The sequence below is a fragment of the Myotis myotis genome, unplaced genomic scaffold (assembly GCF_014108235.1).
Source record: "Myotis myotis isolate mMyoMyo1 unplaced genomic scaffold, mMyoMyo1.p scaffold_m19_p_16, whole genome shotgun sequence".
NCBI lineage: Eukaryota > Metazoa > Chordata > Mammalia > Chiroptera > Vespertilionidae > Myotis > Myotis myotis.
The window spans coordinates 3,198,786-3,213,271 of record NW_023416320.1 but is presented as its reverse complement, the minus strand read 5'-3'; the positions used below and the strand labels follow the sequence as shown (position 1 = coordinate 3,213,271).

The following is a 14,486-nucleotide window of genomic DNA, read 5'->3' as shown; positions in this document are numbered from 1 at the left end:
GTCCGGTGCTACCAGCCGCCGCACACCCAGAGGGCCAGGTGGAAGGGCTTCCCCTGCAGAAGTGCGTCCCCCCGAAGTCGTGGGCCCTCCAACTAAAGGTCACGTGCAATCGGCAGGTGTGCTGCGTGGTCAGGGCCCTGGCAGAGATCAAAGACAGGCGCCTGGAGGAGAGGATGTGCCCCGAGGGGCGGGCAGGCAGGGTGGAGCAGCACTGGCACATGGAGAGCTCCCCAGGAGTGTCTGGGACACAAGCTGTCCCTTCTTTGTCAGCAGATGGGCTCAGGCAGGGAAATTCGAGTCCAGCGCCAAGCGGGAGCCGACGCTGCACCTTCTGGCTCACTGTGCAAACCCACCTCGGCGAAGGCTCAGACAGACTGGGTTCCCCTTTACGAGGCCCAGGCAAGGGGATCTAGGGCTCACCTTTCACACTCAGCCCTAAAAATAACCTTGTAGTGCCGACCGGCATGGCTCACGCTCACCTATGAACCAGAGCTCACGGCTTGATTCCCATCAGCGCACATGCCTGGGGTGTGGGCTCCACCCCAGTGGGGGACGTGCAGGAAGCAGCCCATCAGTGATTCTCTCTCATTGTTGATGTTTCTATCTCTCTCTCCCTCTCCCTTCCTCTCTGAAATCAATAAAAATTATATTTTTAAAAAAATAACCTTGATGTGTTGAGCTTAGTGGGAGGCAGGGTTTGGTTTTACGGTCTCCCTCCAGCAGGGCCCCTACCCTGGCTCTGGGCCTTGGCAGCACATGCTGCTCCCATCACCCTGAGGGGCTCACCCGGCCCTGGGAACACACAGCCCCACCCTCTGAGGGCCGCGTGCACTGGCAGGAAGGGTGGCAACTTCCGTGTGGGGGCAGCTTGGTGCCCACGGGGCAGTGGTGGGAGCTGTGACCTCACAACAGGCTGGAGCCCAGATTCGTCCTCTAGGCAACCGGCAAAGGGGGCATTCATATTGGGGGGGGTGGGGGGGGAGGTTGACACAGCAGATGCTTAGGTTGCTGTAACACAATACTATAGACTGGGTGGTGCCTGAACAACAGAAATGGTTTTTCATGGTTCTGGAGGCTGGACATCTGAGTTCAAGGTGCGGCTGGTGCGGTTCCTGGGAAGTCCTTCCTGGCGTGCAGACGGCTGTCTTCTCAGCGTCCTCACAAGGTGGAGAGAGAGAAGAGGAGGGAGAGAGAAAGCGAGCTGGGGTTCCTCTTTTCTAAGGACACTAATCCCACCAGGGGGCCCATCCTCATGACCTCATCTGACCTAACCACCTCCAAACACCACCTCAGTGGGATTAGGGCTTCAACATGGGAACTGGGGTGTGGGGAGCACAAACATTCGGTCCATAACACCATGTGTTCTGGTTGTTTAAGGAATATTTGCATTAGGTTAGTTCTATGATTTACTGAACATTCATTTTCACTAGCAAACACTTTATTCTAGACAAATAGTGGGTTATAGCACATTTAAGGTACACTGTTCATTTTAAAGTGGTTTAAGAATATTACTGCAGCAAGTGGGAGCTCCGACACTGGGGTGGTGATGTTGGTAAATAGCTCTGTGTGTGTCCCATAAGCGAGATGCATACACTCTCCGCGCTGAGCAAAGCTGGGTCCTGGGAGGGGGCCCCAGTCGCTGCAGCCTGACGTGTCAGATCAGCGGGGGCACTTCTGGGTCATCTTCAAAGCCTGGATCTTCCTCATGTGGCATGACTTTGGGTTCGGGTCGGACTCTTCTGGGTGCGGGTGTTTTCTCTCTGACTATGTTAGCCACGTCGGGGAACGAGTGCTTACTGGGATCCACCTCGAGTTTCTCAGTTTGTCTGCTTCTAGAACAACAACAAAAAAGGCCAAGGGAAATTGGAACATCGTTTAAAATTAAATCACAAATGGATTCAACTCACACATTCATTTCTGCAGCAAACGTGGTAGGTACTACCCCTGCAGCATAGCAACGCCGATAAGAGGCTGTGCCTGGTTTCCCGTGGCTCGGGGTCATGAGCATGACCTTGGAGTAATGGGGTGTGAACAAGTGCTACCGGGCTGTGCGAAGGTCCAGGCAGCTGCGGAGTGGTCAGCTGGTCCAAGGTCTGCTTACCTAAGTCAAAACCAGCTTCCCACAGCCGGGATCACAGTGGAATCGCTCCAGGCAGGTCTTACTCCTGAGTGTCGCTACTAAGGCCTATGGACCTGCTGGGTCAGACAACCCAACCTGCAGTGGTTCGGCAGGAGCGTTCACACTACAAGTGCAGATGCTTAGCCGAGCTCCGCCTACCACGTTCCTCGCCCAGGAGAACCTGCTCCTCCTGCCCACACCCAGAGATCCCAGCAGCAGCTGTAGTGAAACACAGGACAGAAGCCCCACTGGCCAGGGATTCCCATTGTAAGAGTCGGTGAAACTCTAGATGGGGGGTGGGGAACGTCTGGCCCAAGGGCGGTATTATCCCCGTAAAATCATTTGGCCTGGCCCGGCCAAGGCATCAGGGGTGAGTTGATTAAATGTTTGACCAAATACAGCAGGCCAATTTTTAAGCTGATCATTTTGTATGGTGCATGAATGATGTTATAAACATCCAAATGGCCACTGGCAGGAAAAAGGTTCCCCACCGCGGGTCTAGATAATACAGGTCGCTGGGCTGCTTTTCTGGCCATTTCAATTCCATAGTCCGGAGTTGGGCCCAGTGAGCAGTATTTATAAAAAGTTCCCCTGGTGATTTTGTCGATCAGTCAAATTATTTTGGAATCACTGCACCATTCATCTAGTCCAGTGGTCGGCAAACTCATTAGTCAACAGAGCTAAATATCAACAGTAAAACGATTGAAATTTCTTTTGAGAGCCAAATTTTTTAAACTTAAACTATATAGGTAGGTACATTGTTATTAACTTAATTAGGGTACTCCTCAGGCTTAGGAAGAGCCACACTCAAGGGGCCAAGAGCCGCATGTAGCTCGCGAGCTGCAGTTTGCTGACCACGGATCTAGTCAGTTATTCCATAGATATATGCTAAGTGTCTACTACATTCTAAACACCAGCCATCCAGTGGTCCGTGCAGACAGGTCCCCTGGTAACTACATCCAACAGTGTAGTAAGACCTTGACTGTACACTACAAGCTATGCCGGAAGTTATCGTTTTCAGGGACCCACATTAAAGTCATTATTAGCCCTGACTGATGTGGCTCAGTAGGTTGAGCATCGTCCGTGCACTGAAAGGTTTCCAGTTTGATGCCCGATCAGGGCCCATGTCTGGGTTATTGGCTTGATCCCCAATAGGGGGCCTGCAGGAGGCAGCCAATCGATGTTTCGCTCTCACATCTATGTTTCTGTCTTTCTCTCTCTCTCCCTCCCTCTCTCTCAAAGAAAATCTTTAAAGAATATTTAAAGTCATTATTAAATAGCGTTCTACTTTTTAATTACTAGATTCTTATTGAAAAGGCTATGATACCAGTGGCTTAATTAAGTAAACACCCAAATCATCTATTATAATTGCGTTGTCCTTGACTTAGTGGAAAAACAGCCTCTCTCGCTGCCAGCGTGTCTCCTGGGCCACAACTTCCGGTCTCAGTAATAGAGAGTGAGCTCAGCCTGGACGGGTCACCTGCCGCTCTCCCACCTCGGAGGCCGAGGGCTGACTGGCAGGCAGGACTTTAATTACTCCTGACGCTCTGGGTAAGGAACAGCGAGCAGCCGGCCTGGGGCGCGAGGGCCGCACTCATCCCCACAGAAAGAGGCGGCGGCTCTTCTCCCTGCTGCTTCCTCCTCAGGGCCCGGGGCCTGAAGCCCAGGTGCCCAGCGTGGTCTCACCCACCACCTGGCTGCCAGAAGCAGAACCGCTAAGTCTAGTAAGGAAAACTGGAAGACAAAATTGATATACTTATTACCAAAAAAGGAAGCAGAAAAAAAAAGTATTACTAGGCGTAAAACCATCAAAGATTGATTCGGTCTATTAAAGAGCGTAAGAATAGCGATACGCGGGCTGGCATATTTGGCCCAAAGTCTCCCATTTCCAGCTGAAATTTTTCTAGAGGTCATGAAGAACCTGACAGTAAGGAACGACCAGAGATCAGAACTTAGTGGATACAGGAGCCCAGAGAGGGAAGCAGATCCTGAAGCCATTTTTGCCCCGAGGGCATCTGCTGGGCCCCCGAGGCTGTGCTTGGCCACGCTGACCCCATGGAGTCCGGGGACAGAGGCCAAGTTCCTGAGCGGGCCAGGTGGGCAGTCTTACAGGGCGAGGGTGGGATCTCGGAGGGCTCCTTTCCTGTCGGAGGGAATAAGAAGTGAGCCCACCGCCGGGGCTGAGAGGAGGCTGGCCCCGCAGGACTGAGGAGAGCTGAGTTGTCACCACACGCTGACATTTCCATAAGATCTGGTGGTTTCCATGGCAGCGGGCAGTTAAAAACCCTCAACCTTGAATTTAGAGTCAACTGGTTTCCCACTGGCAGTGCCTTCGGGTCTGCCCCAGAGCGCCTGCCAGGGCTTCCTGGCCGAGCACCTTCGGGACGGGCCTGGTGGGCCCAGGGCAATGTGGGTAATGAAGTTTGTCGGTGGCTCAGGAGCACCACACACCAGGTATGGTCGCGAGGGGATCAATTCTTACTAATCAAGATGAAAATAGCATCGGAGGTGCTACTGGGAAGAATGGCGCAAAGACCTCTCCAGTCACCGAGTGGGATCACAGTGACACCGGGTTTCCTGGGTGTGAAATCGGCTCCAAACTACTTGCGCGACCGGGCTTCCCGTCGCGACCCGATCCCTCCCAAATGAGGTTCCGATCTTTACATGTTGATGCCATGTTGATGCTGTTGGGGGTTAATTTTGACTGTGAGTACCCATGACAGTCACGGTGCCCGTGAGTCTCTGTCGGTTACACGTGTATCTGAAATGGAGATCACGGCTGGGACACACGAGTGGGTCTCCAAGGCGAGCAAAGCTCCGCACTCTCCAGGAGGAACTGAATGCCATACCCGTTCAAACCAACCCGTGTTAGAAACCCCTGCGAACCGCCGCCAGCGGTCTCTGAATGCACGCGCGCCTATCTGCTTGTATGATGCAAGAGATCAATACAGCCCCTGCTCAGGTGTTTATAGGGTGATAATTCCAGCATAGACATTGGTGTCACCAAGATAGTGTGCGGGGGTTCAAAACAGACTCTGCCATCTGGCCCGCAGGAGTCTGGAATCATGGCAAGTAGAAGGAAAGTTGAAAGAATTGGGGTGTTCATTCTGAGGAGGAATTGGGAAACAATGAGAGCTTTGTCCAAAATACTGTAAGGGGCATCCCTGCCTGGGGGGAGGGGGCTTTGTTTGAGGGTCCCCGGGGGGCAGAGCCGGAGTCTTCAGTGAGGGATCAGAGAGGCTTGCCAACACCAGCAAATACTCAAAAGGGGTGGACGTTCTCTTGAGAGGGTGAAGGTCCCGGTGGGACGAAGCTTAAGCGAAGGCTAGATGATGACCTCTCGCAGGAGGAGACACGTCGGGGCCTCTGGCCCCGGCAGCCTGAGAGGTGGGGCTCCATGGGCTGACATGTGGACCGTCCGGGCAGGCAGTGTGCGCAGCACCAGCAGCAGGCTCCGACACGACCTCCCTCTCCCTCACGCTCCCCATCTTTGAACTGAGGACACAGCTCGTGCGGGTTCACGTGCTGGCACAGGGCAAGGGCTCAGGAAACGCCCGCAGTGTCGCTGCTGACACCACCATTTGTATTATCGCAAGAAATCGGGACCTACAGGGACACCGATTTGTTTTCGGGGACCCAGGGCCTTGCCCATCACGAGTCTAAGTTTTGGGAGCTAACCTTCCTGGTATGACTCACTTTGAAACTTTAAATAATTGCATCTCTTTGGGAGGTGCTCCCAGCGGCCCGAGAGAGGGAAGAGAATGAGATGATGAAGCCACAGACAGCCCAGCCCGGAGGCGGTACCTTTCGCCTGTGTGCTCCCTGCTGCTCTCCGAGGTACTCGGCACAGACGCGGGCGCTCGCGGGCCCCCTGTGATCACTTCTCCCACCTGGAATGAAAATACAGCACACGCTAAGCGGAGTGTTACGCTCTGTCATGTCTTTTAACATATGACACATGAATATGGATATGGCTTAAGACGCTAAAGCGCTTTAATTTTCACTACACAGTCCATGGCAGAGCCTCACTTTACACTCTGTATGTGGCCTGGAAGGTATAAAACAGAATAGATCTGTTCACAATAGTCTTGTAAGGCCAGAGCTATGTTTCAAAGGGCATGCCGGGGATGCGGCGAGTGAGTTCCGTTTACTAATGAGTTTCCTGAGCGCCAGCAGCAGGCCCGACCCTTGGGGAGTGCTGGGGACCCAGATGGGACTGACACACCGCCCTGAGGAGCGCCCTGCGAACATGCTGCCGAAAGTGCTCTAAGCCGGGACCGAGAGTCCCCGTCCTCCCAACTCATTGGGCTCCGGTCTCTTCCTCTGAGAAATGAAGGAATTAGATGTGATCTCCAAGGTCCCTTCCTGGTCTGAAAAATTCTGTGATGTTACCGCTTCTTTTTCGCTAAATGACCTCAGTGCTGCGCACGGGAGGTCTCCACAACGAAAACCGATCGATCGGATCCAACAAACATCCAGGACAGCTGTTCAGACCCAGGACCCTCCCTCAGGAAGCTCGCCGGGGGAGGGGCGGGGAGGCCGTGCGGGTGCATGTCAGCCCTGACAGCATGCCGGCCACGCTGCTGTGCCAGCCAGGCAGTTTACACATTTCCCTTACTTAACCCCCCAACTCCCCGTGTCCCCATGAGACAGGGATTGCGTGTAGGCGGAGAGAAGGAATTTGAAAACTGGCCTCCTGTTGCCTTGGTCCCCTGGCCAACGTGGGGGCTTGCGCCCTTTCTTTTCAAGGGAGAGAGAGATCCGAGTGTCCATGGCTCTCTCCACCCTCATCAGCAGCTTCTCTGTGGCGGGGGAATGCTTCATTCACTGGGCACATCTCCCTGGTGGGCAGGTCACTCCTCTGACAGGTGAGGGACACATTTTAATCATATGAGTGAGGCCAAGGTTAGTGAAAATTTACTGCAGCATTACTTCCAATAGCCAAGATCTGGAAGCAGCCCAAGTGCCCATCAGTAGATGAGTGGATAAAAAAGCTGTGGTACATTTACACCATGGAATACTATGCAGCTAAAAAAAAAAAAATGGAGCTCTTAGCCCTTGTGGCAGCATGGATGGACCTGAGAGTATCATGCTAAGCGAAATAAGTCAGACAGAGAAAGACAAGTACCATATGATCTCACTCATATGTGGAATCTGATGAACAAAATAAGCTAATAAGCAAAATACAGACAAAATCATAGATAGAGAGAAGGCTGACAGCTGTTGGGGGTTGGGGGTGGAGGGATAGAGGAAAAAAGAGAAAAAACTCATAGACACGGACAACAGTGTGGTGTCTGCGGGGAGGGGGAGGAGGGAAAGGGGGGTAAATGGTGATGGACGGAGACTTGACTTGGGGTGAGCACACAGTGCAGTGTACAGATGTGTGGCAGAGTTGTGCACCTGAAACCTGTATAATTTTGATAACCAGTGTCATCCCAATAAATTCAATAACAAGGGAAAACATTTTAAAAAGATATGTTGAATTTCTTCTTAAAGTTGGTGGGATTAAGTAAATTATAAGACTGTGTAATAAAAGTAGATATTACAGAAAAGAATAGCAACTTTAAGAAGAAGGCTCTTGAGCCCAAGGTCCAAGTTGTGTATCTCTTCATATTGTAAATGCACCAACAAGAACGGGAGCACAGGCATAATTAGCGTCTTAAAACACCCATTTCTAACACTGTTACTTGTCACGTAATAAGCTCAGACGAAGATCCTCTGTGTTTATGGAAATGCAAACAGAATCACAAATGTGGGACTTTCTTCGCAGAGAATGCTGTGCACCAGAATCTAAATGTGTCCCTTCTTTTTAAAAGCTATTTTCAGCTCAGTTAGTTTCAAAGGTCCCTTTAAGCTGAAAAGTTAGGAGGGACTGAGAGCTCAGCCGTGTGTGAGATGCTGACACCCACATTCACATGAACCGCAGGCAAAACTCTGCTGGTGAGAGACTCCTGCTCCCGATTGGAGGACCGTGGGCTGGGCGCTCCGGGGCAATGACCTCGGACTCCTGCCATGCCCGCGGCGGCGTAGGGCTGCTCCTCCTCTGGGGGGGATGCCATGTTCATTAACATCAAGCATCTCCTTCATTTGTGCTAAGCACGCTCAGGAGCGACTAATGGAAACCCTGGGAGAACCAAAATACAGACTGTTTAATACATTCGGTAACGTGGGACTAATGGTTTCCTGAATCCACAGAGAGACACGTAAGCAGCTACTTGAAGAGTGGGTTGTGGGAGAGGCACGCGGGTCCAGATGAGTGTTTTCAGGATGTCAAGCCTCACTTGACCACGTGCAGAGCCGTGCCGCTGACTGTCCTGCAGAGGACGCAGTCCCTTCCGACACTTTCCTGACAGGTGACTGCTGGCCTTTGCTGAAATAGTGCCCCAGGGATGAGGTCGCATTACCTGCCTGGCAGCACCCTGCACGGACACGGTCTCTGTTCACTTGACCGCCATGTGTGTGGCTGCTTCACCAATTCTGAGAGCTGCCGACGCGACTCGCCGAGGCTGGGTGAGCCGTGTAAAAAGCCAGTGAACAGATGCCAGGGAGAGAGACACGGCTTTTCTTCCTGATGTTGAGGTTGAGCCGCAGAAATGACCAGTATCTGATCATTTTTGACCCACACAGCGGTGATTTCACATGGTTCGACGTCAGAGTTATTTGTGTGAAGTTGAGTGAGAAAGGGCCGACATCACTCCGTTTCAGATGAAGATTTGCTGGTGGCAAATGAAAAGAGGGACTGGGCAAAGAAAACGGGGTGTAATCAGACGTATTTGCTGAGCCTGCTCCACACTGGGGCGTAGGAACGGCCGAGGGCAGACCTGGGCCTGCGGGGATGATGGTCAGGGGAGTCAACAGGGAAAAGGCAGAAGAAGGACCAAGGAGCCCAGTGTCGCTCACTGTTCTCCCCACAGCAATTCCCACAGCGCTCTCTTCATGCCAGCTTCTTAATAAATCTTTGGTAAATTGAATAAATATTTTAATTGATTGATTAATAATTCATTCATTGTCTAAAGTTGTTCATGATGTTGCAGAAAGCTTTCTATTTCTGATAGCACCCCACTCCCACGTTGGGACAACCCAACAGACGAAGTCATTCCCTCGCCTGGTACTAATGCCTCCCGTATAATTTATTGACGGTGCATCAGCATTTTGTTTGGTGTGCACACCCAACGTCTTCGCCCATGCCTCAGAAGTAGTTTCTAAAAATGTCTCCCCATTATTTTCTTCGTAAAACTTCCGCACTGCCTACGCCCATTAGAAACCAGTGGCCTTGACATAGGCCCGTGGCCTGATGGGCGGGTGGGGGAGCAGGATCAGTGAGTGGGAGGGCCCTCAGCCACGGGCCCGCCCTACACTGAAATGGCAGCTGCTTCCACCAATCCTGTAGCAGCTCCAGAAGCAGTGGGTCACATAAACTGTTCACCTGTTTACATATCTCTGGTGTTTCTGTTGATTGGTTAGTTATCCATAATTCTGATATTGAACATTTTAATATGCAAAGTTCAGATTCCTAAAACAGAGGAATCCTATATAATAAAAGGCTAATATGCAAATCAACCAAACAGGGGACCGACTGGTCACTATGACATGCACTGACCACCAGGGGGCAGACACTCAATGCAGGAGCTGCTCCTTGATGGTCAGTGCACTCCCACAGGGGGAGTGCCATTCAGCCAGAAGCCGGGCTCACAGCTGGCAAGTGCAGCGGCTGTGGCGGGAGCCTCTCCTGCCTCCACGGCAGCACTAAGGATGTCTGACTGATGGCTCAGGCCCACTCCCAGGAGGCCTATATCCCCAGAGGGCTCCTGGACTGCAAGCGGGCGCAGGCTGGGCTGAGGGACTGCTCCCCCCCCCCCCCCCCATCGAGTGCATGAATTTTTTGTACTGGGCCTCTAGTATTAATATAAAACTTTAGAATCTATAAGACATTTTTATTTCCCTCTGGCATTAGACTACATTTATATATATAAACTCTTTGAACAGATAAAAATACCTATATAAGTCAAACATTTCTGAAGTATATTCTATCTCAAATAAGTACATACATAGCAGCAAAGGAAATTTAAATTCTGAAAAAACAAACAAACATAAAAATACTAGCTTTGATTCCAAAGTTACCCAAGTTGTCGGAGGAAATTTTTAAAAGGCGCGATTACTGATCTTTCTATGTGAAATCAATATTGACAGTTACAAGACTTTGAAGTAAAAGTAGAACATGTCTAACTAACAATAGGTCCTTCAAAATTCTCTCATGCTTGTAAGGTGCAATCTCATCTGACACCCACAACACAGCCTAAAACGGAAAATGTTTGAGGAAGTTAGGACGAACATCAAGGGTGATAATGATGTTTAAAAAGAAGAGAAAACATCCTTTGACAGTCTCACTAGGGAGTCTCGGTTGGAAATGTCCTCCATCCACATGACCATCCTGCTTGGTCCACACCAGCCACAGGGCGGAAGTGCTGGGACGTTTATACCACCCCTTCCCCACCCCAGCACCCCCACAGCAGGAGCAGCCATCAGCCACAGAGCCTGGGGCTGGCGTGCCCCATCCCAGCCCCATCACCCCTTGGGCAGAGGGGTCCCGAGGTGTTCGATCTGCACCCTAGAGCTGCCCGCGGGGATGCTGGCTCAGTAGGACACTGCCGAGGGCTGCTTCCCTTCCCTGCTCCCGACCAGCATCCCCTCACTGACCAAATTGACTGCCGCACTCACAGCACTACAGTAGCTTCCGCTTCTGGGAGACCTCAAGTTAAAACAGTGTTTCACAGCCTGTGTCTCACAATCTAACCCTGCAACAACCGTGGGACTCAGGAGGGAGGGAACAGCCTGGTATAACCAGACTCCCAAACACTGACTGAGTTTCTCCTGGCGCCCACTCATGTCTCAGGGAGCGCCTAGCTTAACTGTGTGTGCTGTGGACTATTTGAAAAAAAACAACAACAAAAAAAACCAATTATCTGCTTATCTATCTATTATCTATCTATCTATCTATCTATCTATCTACTTATCTATCAAAAATTTGAGTCCATGGCGATGTTTACTTCCTCACTGGGTTTGTGAGGCATGTGTGAGTGGTTGGTACTCACCTAAGACCATCTTCATTCAAGTCAAGGCCTAGTTTGGAAACCATTTAGACAGGCTGCAAGACGTTCTGAGGATCGGGTGTCCTCTCATTGACCTCCCCTCCTTCAGTCATATTGCCAAGTGGGGGAGGTTTCTAGAACCCCTATCCACGGAAGCCTCTGAAATGTGACTCTTTTCTTCTCATCCCTGCGTAGTCACTGAAAACATGGTTTATTCCCTTGGCCATTCCTTCTGAATCACTGGGCGGTAACTGCTCACTATCTTAGTAGGTACTGATATTCCTGAGATGTTTTAAAAATACGTAGCGGTTCTCAACCTGTGGGTCGCGAACAATGAAAATACATCCTGCATAGCAGATATTTACATTACGATTCATAACAGTAGCAAAATTACAGGTATGAAGTAGCAACGAAAATAATTTTATGGTTGGGGGTCACCACCACATGAGAAACTGTATTAAAGGGTCGCGGCATAAGGAAGGTTGAGAATTTTTCCTCATTGTGTTTGCTCTTCCTGATTCTCTAGTTGGCAACTAGCAGATGATGGAGACCTAGAGGTGTTACTTAAAATCCTTAGATTAGAAGAGATCATGTGTGGGATGAATATACATGGAGAAGAAAAAGGGTCCCAGAATTCAGTCACTAGGCTGGCCAACTCTCAGAGGCCTGGCCAGGAGAAAGGGCCAGCAAGCAGACATAAATGTCTGTGCTAAGAGTTTTGCTGTAAAGCAGGTCAGGGCAGTAAGTGGAGGGTGGCGTTTTCATTGTGCTCTGCTGTTAGGAAGGGAGATGGCTCAGCATGTTTCCTAACATAAGGTGCAGAGGGGAAACGCGACCAGCAGCAGAGAGAACAGGGGGCTGTCGGAGGGGACCGTGGCCTCTCCAAGGCCAGTGGAAACAGGAGCCCACACACACTTGGGGGGTTTGGATGGATCACAGCCAGCTCATTCGTAGAGTCCGGAAGGAAGGCCTAGCAGGGGAAGACAAGAGGGATGAAGTCTGTGGAAGTTAACCTGCTGCTTCTGGAAGTTTTAGGAGTGAGGAGGAGTGTTCTAGAAAAGAGTGGAAGTATTAATGGAACAGGACGACCCAGCAAGCCCTCACTGAAATGATCACCCAGAGACTAGAGGTGAGTTCAGGATGGGCACAGGCAAGTCTCTCTGAGTAAAACGTCCTGAGAAATGGATGTCCAACCGATAAGGAGAAGGGCATCTGAGACTGTGTTTTTTAGAGTCATGGCCTGTAACAGTGACCTTCACATTGACCTTCACCTCTGTGCTCACTAGAGCAGAACCGAGCAATATGTTCACCCACTGGAGCTGTAAGTATATTTTGCTGTTCTGTTCACATGGCAACTTCCTTAATCTCGGTTAATTATTCTGCAAGAACTCCCACAGGACATCATGGAGCATATTCCTGGAGTGTCCCTATAATTGTCTGTTGAGGGCCTAGATGGGAGTTTAATTTAATGACTTGATGCAAGCCCCTCGGTGAACGCAAATGTTCAGTGAAGTCCGGTTAGGCTGCCCTGGGAGGAGGTCAGGTGCCTCACCCTCCCCGGCCGCTGGTGGGGAGGCTGTTTACAGGCGTATAACTCAGTCCGACCTCACGCTTAAGAAAATATACGGAAGGCCAAGCATAAACTCTAGGAAAATGTAATGCGGGAATTCCCACTCAAAATGGGAACCCAAACTGTACGTATGGTACCTGCGAATATGTAGCAGCTCTAGAGAAAAAAACTACAAAAAAACTTCTGAGAGACATAAAGTAAGAGTAATAAATGGAAAACATGCATTATTGGATATGGAACTTTTATGGTTTTCAGGTGTATTGAACATGGAAAATTTACAGCTCTAAACAGCGAAAGGCTCATGGAAATAGGATGCTGTGTTTATTTGGAAGATGCATTAGCAGCGGCAGCAAAGGCTTCGGATCAGCTACCCGCCCCCTGCGATAGCACAGGAACCATGATCTCCTCTGAGGAAGGAGCAGCTGCCATTCAGTCTTTGGCTTCTCAGTCAGAATGGAAGTTTCCCCAACACACACACACACACACCCCGCTGATCATAGTGTTATACAAATGCCTACATCAAAGTCCTGAGGTAATTAAGTGATCTCTTCCATTTCCCTATAGGATATTCTAATTAGCATACATTTCCTTAATTCGCTGCCGTCACCAAGGACAATGAGATTCTTCCAGTTGTATTTATTTTTTTTGCTCGACAACAAATTGTACTTGCTGTTTTATGGCCTCAGAGTGAAAATACATAGATTATCCATAATCAATCTGTGGCAAAACTGGCTCCGGGAGAACGAAGGATTATTAGGTCATTATCGAAGCCTCCCTGGTCAATCAAGGACAGACTGGCTGCGGCAGTCACGCCGGCCATCTCCTTCTCTTCTTCACAAGCCAAACCCCATGTTAACTGGCTTATCTATTCTTCCCCTTTGACCCGAGCGACTTGGGCAAAGCTGACCCACCCCCAGCTCACGCCATGAGGTGACAGTAACCAAATGGAAAACAATGGAAACGCAACAAAGCGCTACCATCTCTTTGGCCAGAGATCGGGTCACGTGTCCAGGACTGAACTACAGACTCAGCTGGCCGAACCAACCAGAGGACCTGTTACTCCACGGCGACAGGAGAGAGCGCTTTGTCTCTTTCTCTGATTCATAGCAAAAGTACATCTACGCCAACCCTCCCCCCAAAGAGCAGGCAAAAAGGAGTTTTAGTTAAAATAATATCTTGTCGCCGAAACCGGTTTGGCTCAGTGGATAGAGCTGCGGACTGAAAGGTCCCAGGTTCGATTCCGGTCAAGGGCATGTACCTGGGTTGCGGGCACTTCCCCAGTGGGGAGCGTGCAGGAGGCAGCTGATCGATGTTTCTCTCTCATAGATGTTTCTAACTCTCTATCTCTCTCCCTTCCTCTCTGTAAAAAATCAATAAAATATATTTTTTTAAAAAATAAAATAAAAAAAAATAATAATAATAATATCTTGTCCGTATCATAAACATGATATGAAAAATAACACTGGCAATATCTATTGAGTGCTCACGGTACATGAATGCTGTGTGTATCGTCTCTCTTAAGCATTAATTAGGACAGAGAGGCCCAGAAAGATTCATAATTTGCCCCACGTCACAAACATGGTAAGCTCAATGTTTGGAATTTAAACACATACCAAGGATGACAGCATCTCCTCTCACGGTTATGGGTAAGGAGAGTACTGACCACCCGCTAACAGACTTGCTCGAAGAACCTTGCGATTTACAAAGG

General features: G+C 50.0%; 1 protein-coding gene across 1 annotated transcript in view; it reads right to left on the bottom strand.

Moving 5' to 3' along the window:
• Nucleotides 1–1,463: 1,463 nt before the first annotated feature.
• LRRC6 (leucine rich repeat containing 6) overlaps nt 1,464–14,486 on the bottom strand; it is a 33,428-nt gene continuing 20,405 nt past the window's right edge. Inside the window, exons 11-12 of the mRNA XM_036337556.1 lie at nt 5,924–6,009; nt 1,464–1,832 (exon numbers count right to left, since the gene is read on the bottom strand). Coding sequence (XP_036193449.1) covers nt 1,655–1,832; nt 5,924–6,009 — 264 coding nt within the window. The 3' untranslated portion in view covers nt 1,464–1,654. The remainder of the gene's footprint in view (nt 1,833–5,923; nt 6,010–14,486) is intronic.